Source organism: Rhincodon typus, chromosome 36, assembly GCF_021869965.1.
Source record: "Rhincodon typus isolate 14 chromosome 36, sRhiTyp1.1, whole genome shotgun sequence".
Lineage (NCBI taxonomy): Eukaryota > Metazoa > Chordata > Chondrichthyes > Orectolobiformes > Rhincodontidae > Rhincodon > Rhincodon typus.
This window is the reverse complement of record NC_063367.1, coordinates 8,433,139-8,439,317: the sequence shown is the minus strand read 5'-3', so window position 1 is coordinate 8,439,317 and position 6,179 is coordinate 8,433,139. Positions and strand designations below refer to the sequence as shown.

Sequence of the window (6,179 nt, the reverse complement as noted above, 5' to 3'; positions counted from 1 at the left end):
CAAAGGTGGGCTCACTAATGTCCTGTACGACCGCAACATGACATCCCAACTCCTAAACTCACTGGTCTGAGCAACGGTCACACCTTTTCAACCTCTCCCCTCACCCGAGGTGTGGTGACCCTCAGGTTAAACCACCATCAGTCGTCTCTCTCTCTAATGAGAGAGAGCAGCCCTGTGGTCCGGCAATAGTGCAGCGACTTTTCCTTTCTCGACGCTAACTTGCAGAAAACCCCGCCCAAGACTCGGAATTTCCTTTGAAATCTTTTTTTTATTTCTGTGAATACAAAAAATAGTTTTTGTGGCCGATAAATTAGCTGTTTATGTTACATACAGTAATACATTCTGTCATGGCAGTTATAAGTGACGCTTCATTTAAACTTTGGCTCATAGGAAGTCAAGCAAGCCAATGGAAACTTGCAAAACGGAAAAGAAAACAGCGTATCGATTTTGCAGGTACATCTTCCCTTTCAAACATACCATCTCAAAACAATTCAAACCTAAAGGCCGACGAGAATATGTCACGAATAGTTTCAGTACATTAAATTTCATTCATTTTTTCTTCTTTTGAAAAAAAAAGTTCAAACTTCTCTGTGACTTTAGAAACGAGATTGGATCTTTCCAATGCTAGCTTATAGACGAACATGTCACTGAGATGACAGAGCCTGGCTGGGAGATTGGCAAGTCTGTTATTACTGATAATTACAATACATCTTGGTGTAGTTCATGGAATGCAATATCCAGAAGAGATTTCAGGTTGCTGCTGCAAGTGAAGGACAAAGGAATCAGACAGGAAAACATAGAAGGCAATCCCAGAGGCAAGTGCTGCTCAGACCAGCAGCTCCCTTGGGTATTAAGACTTCAGGAACACTACCTAAAAAAGACAAGTGTGTAGGAGCTTGGTGGTTTAAGTACGAATAACAGAGGCAGCTGTTGCAGGCAGTAGAAAAGTCAAATTCAAACAACTGTGCAGCTAATGTGGTGAAATGGACAGACATGGAGAGGGACACCAGGGGGTGATCATCGCCTGGAAATATGACATGAGCTTGGAACCGTGCTTTGAAATTTCCCTGCACCCCCTTTTTTTTTTTAAGAACACTGCCTTTCTAGTGCACGTCTAGATTTTGTTTCAACCGAGCACTCGGGTTTGTAAACACAACATGGCTTTTGCTTTATTTCTCTCTTTTCTTGCTCTCTCACCATTCCTTTTCCAAATGTGAACCTCATTGGGATGTCACCCATTGGCTGCACAGAAAGCAATCCTGGGGTGGGGATGGGGGGGAAGGGAGGAGGTGGGTGGGTATAAAGGATTTCGGACAGGCTCCCGTCCCGGGAGGAGAGACGGGGACTCACTCCACACCGCGCTGGCCGTCCTGCTCTTCAGTGGGTCGGGGTCAGTTCAATGCTGAGCGCTACACAACTCTCCACAACGACGACGGCGATGCTGATTAACCCCCACCCCACCCCAACCCCAACCCCTCCAAGCGGCTTCGGAAAATTCTCAGCTCAGGTGGATAACAGAGTTATCCACGGGACGGGTTCCCATCTTCCTACATCACTGGAGCAGGCAGGCTCAGATCATCCGAGATACAACTCTGCGCGTGAGCATCTTCCTCCTGCACAGGACCTGGTCTTGCCCTGTTCATCTTTGTAAACGTCCCTGATAAGTATTTAGTGCATGCAAGCCTTGGGAGAAGAGGAAGCCAATACTAAAACTAACATACTCTGACTACAATCTACAATTGGGTAAATCCGGGATGATGCAAAAGATCCCCCAGCCTCCACGGTCCACAAAGCGACCAGCTTTCCAGTCGGAGGTGGCTCAAGTTCTGAGAGGGACCGCGATCCGTCCTGCGCGCTGGCTTGCCAGCCTCTGACAATTAGCTTTCATCCTCACGCAGCTCCGAGGGCAGGAACTTGTACTGCTGCTGGCGGATTTGTGCCAGCTTCTTGCGAGCTTCCTCCAGCTCCTTCTCCTTCCTCAGCATCTCCTCCTGGGCTGCAATGATCTGCCGGAGACAGAAATAAATAACAGTCACTGTCAGCTGAGCCCGGCTTCAAAATTAAAACCCAAGGGGCTGGGGCCAGTGCACTGATGTAGACTGAGAACTGGCTGTCAGACAGGGAACAAGAAGTAGGAATCAATGAGCCTTTTACCAAGTGGCAGCCAGTCATAGAGTCACATGGCACAGAAACAGACCCTTCGGTCCAACTCGTGTATAATCCCAAACTAAACTAGTCCCGCTTGCCTGCACTTGGCCCATATCCTTCCAAACATTTTTTATTCATGCAGTTATCTGTAAGACATTGTATTATGATTCTTTTTATTAACTCACAAGTGCTGTATGTTTACTATATCGTGTTTCCATTCATTCATTCATAAATCTGCATTTTTGCTGCAGATTTTACTCTTACAAGACAAACTAAATTAAACTAAATTAAACTTACAAGGTAAACTAAATTCCTATGCCGCCAACCCATTACTGTTTCTTTACACCTTTTAATTCTTATCGGCCCCTTGCGGAAAGCAATGTTTAGATCTGTTTCTATATCAAAGGCTACTCCCGAATAAGTGTTAATACAGTAACCTACACAGAACAATGCCTTGCCTGCCAGCGTGTTGCCATAACTCACTTGAAACTATGGAAAGATTATAATATTAATTATCCCTTAGTAACAGGGACCTCAGGGCCTTAATAGGCTGCAGGACATCAAACAATTTCTCCCAACCAGCATGTCCCTACAGTCTGTAGAGGAGCAGGAAAGCTGATGTTTTGGGTCTGGACCCTTCTTCAGAAATGGGGGAAGGGAAGGGGACTCTGAAATAAATAGGGAGAGGGAGAGGCAGTGATGGAAGGTGGATCGAGGAGCAGATAGGTGGAGAGAAGACAGACAGGTCAAGGAGGCAGGGCCCAGCTCATCCCCGCCTCCTTGACCTGTCCGTCTTTTCTCCCACCTATCTGCTCCTCCCACCTCACTGACCAAATCCCATCCCCACTTCCTACCTACTAGCCTCATCACCGTCCCCTTGACCGGTCTGTCTTCCCTTCCACCTACCTGTCCCTCCCTCCTCACTGACCAACCCCCATCCCAACTTCCTACCTACACTAAACCCTTACGACTAGCCTCATCCCCATCTCCTTGACCTGTCCGTCTTCTCTCCACCTATCTGCTCCTCTATCCACCTTCCATCATCGCCTCCCCCTCTCTCTATTTATTTCAGAGTCCCCCCCCCCCCCCCCCCCCCCCCCGCCCTTTCTGAAGAAGGGTCCAGACCTGAAATGTCAGCTTTCCTGCTCCTCTGGTGCTGCTTGGCCTGCAGTGTTCCTCCAGCTCTACACCTTGTTATCTCAGACTCTAGCATCGGCAGTTCCTACTATCTCTGTCCCAACAGTCTGCTCTTTTTTTATTAATCTCTTTGAAATTTCCTTATACACTACCTATTTCTATAACACTGTAATTCCTAATTCTAACTTTTATTTAGGACTACCACCTTGTACCAATGTATGGATTTATACTTTTTAAATACACATTAAATAGGGACACTATACCCTTTAAGAAATTTACTATCAAAACAGCGCTTCCATGAAACTGCATGAATGAATGTGTAGGAAATGTCAAAAACCAGCGATAGTAAATGAAATCTCATGACCCAGCTGCGGGAGATCAGTTTAATATCCTCTGTTTGGTACAGGTATAATTTCTCATTTTTTTTTAGTATTTTCACTAACATTTCTAACTTTAAAGGCATAAGGACTAACACCTCTTAATTTTGCAAGTTTAGACCAGACAGACATTCTAATCCCATCAGGAGTAACAGCCAGCATTTAGCAAGTGCTTAAACTATCTCCTGCTTCCCCAGGACACATGTCACACAAACTTGTATACAACAGATACAACAATGTAACACCATTGCGCTTGAAGTTTAATGTATGTAAGTAATGTGCATAAAGAGGCTACTGTAAAACTGTATGTGGGATTCCATCGCTGCCCCGAACTGTGCCACTGCAGATGCTCAATAAAGAGGCTGTTTTTATCATTCACCGATCTTGGTCATTATTGAACACGCTCCCACAACTTATCGAATGTCTTTTAAACAGAAAGTGGGATGAACTACGAGACTTGGGTGTCCTCCTTTACCGGTCGCTGAAAGTAAGCATGCAGGTGTGGAAGAAACTAAATGGTATGTGGCCTTCATAGCGAGAGGATTTGAGTAAAGGAGCAGGAATGTCTTGCTGTAATTGTATAGGGCTTTGTTGAGACCACACCTGGAATATTGTGATGTGGAGTTGGACTGGGATGGACAAGATCAGAAGTCACACGACACCAGGTTATAGTCCAACAGGTTCATTTGAAAACACAAGCTTTGGGAGCGCTGCTCCTTCATCAAGTGGAGTGAACAGAAGCACACAGGCACAGGATTTATAGGCAGAGAATCAAAAGATCATACAACTGGTATGAGTGGAGAGTGGACAGGCTGAATAATAGGCCCCTGCTGGTGATCAAAAGTGTCAGACAGTGTGAGTAAAGTGTCAACAGCTGAATAGCAAGCGAAGGGCTGACCTATAATTTGATTAATTGACGCAGAGAGATAATTACAAAAAATTAAAAATAAGGTGGTACTGGAAACAAACCAAATGGCTGGAATAATGGGATAGGTGTGAGAGTTGCATGCCAAAGGTCTGACTAAGGTAACGAGTAATCCAAAACTGTATAAATTAATTACAAACTAATAATAGAGTGCAGTCTTGGTCTCCTTATCTGAGGAAGGGTGTTCTAGCTATTGAGGGAGTGTGGGAAAGATTTACCAGTCTAATTCCTGGAACGGCAGGACTGACTGAAGAAGAGAGACTGGATCAGTTGGATCTACAGGAACAAAAACAGAAGTTGCTGGAGAAGCTCAGCAGGTCTGGCAGCATCTGTGAAGATAAAAATAATCAGAGTTAACTCTGATTTTTTCTTCACAGATGTTGCCAAAGCTGCTGAGATTTTCCAGCAACTTCTGTTTTTGTTCCTGATTTACAACGTCCGCAGTTCTTTCGGTTTTTCTTTCAGTTAGAACTACATTCACTGGAGTTTAGAAGAATGAGGGGGATCTCATAGAAATCTACAAAGTTCGAACAGGACTAGACTGGGCAAATGCAGGAAGGATGTTCCTATTGAGCAGAGTATCTGGAACCATGGGTCACATATTTTAAGGATGGCAGGGGAGGCCATATAGGACTGAGATGAGGAGAAATGTCTTCACCCAGAGAGTGGTGAGCCTGTGGAATTCTCTGCCACTAAAAACCATGCCAAAACATTGAATGTTTTCAAAAATGAATTAAATATAGTCCCCAGGGCTAAAGGGATCAAAAAGTATAGGTGGAAGTAGGAACAGGGGACTGAGGTGGATGATCAGCCATGATCATATTGAAGGATGGGGCAGGCTAGAAGGGCTGAATGGCCTACTCCCATTTTCTACGTTTCAGCAATCTGCATTTAGGTAGCACCTTTAAAATAATGAACCATCATGAGGTGCATCGCAGGAGGTGAAATTAAATATAATTTGGTGCTAGGATGGATGACTGAAATCTTGTTTGGAGGTATGCTTTCAGGAGCAATTAAAAAGAGGATAGACACGGGGAGAGACAGCAAGATACTGGGGGAGAAAAGTGACTGAGCTTAGGTCTGAAGGCAACCAATTTTTTTTTTATTCATTCACGTGATGAGGGTGTTGCTGGCTAGGCAGCATTTATTGCCCATCCCTAAATTGCCCAGAGGGCAGTTCATGGTCAACCACATTGCTGTGGGTCTGGAGTCACATGTAGACCAGACCAGGTAAGGATAGCAGTTTCCTTCCCTAAAGGACATTAGTGAATCAGATGGGTTTTTCCTGTTGACAATTGACAATGGATTCATGATTGTCATTAGATTCTTAATTCCAGATATTTTATTGAATTCAACTTCCACCATCTGCCATGGCAGGATTTGAACCCAGATCCCCAGAACATTATCTGGGTCTCTGGATTAACAGTCCAGCAGAGCAATTAAAACAGTGGGTACACAAGAAGCCAGAATTACAACAGCACCGATATCATGAGGAAGGGGCTGGAGGAGGTTACAGAGATAGGGAGGGGGTGTAGGGGTTGGACAAGGTCACAGAGATAGGGAGGGGGTGTAGGAGCTGGACGAGGTTACAG

At 44.8% G+C, this 6,179-nt stretch overlaps 1 protein-coding gene across 1 annotated transcript in view; it reads right to left on the bottom strand.

Moving 5' to 3' along the window:
* Window positions 1-248: 248 nt before the first annotated feature.
* Window positions 249-6,179, bottom strand: part of LOC109910698 (talin-2-like) — a 383,773-nt gene continuing 377,842 nt past the window's right edge. Inside the window, exon 54 of the mRNA XM_048617033.1 lies at window positions 249-2,006. Within this exon, the coding sequence (XP_048472990.1) occupies window positions 1,878-2,006 (129 nt within the window). The 3' untranslated portion in view covers window positions 249-1,877. The remainder of the gene's footprint in view (window positions 2,007-6,179) is intronic.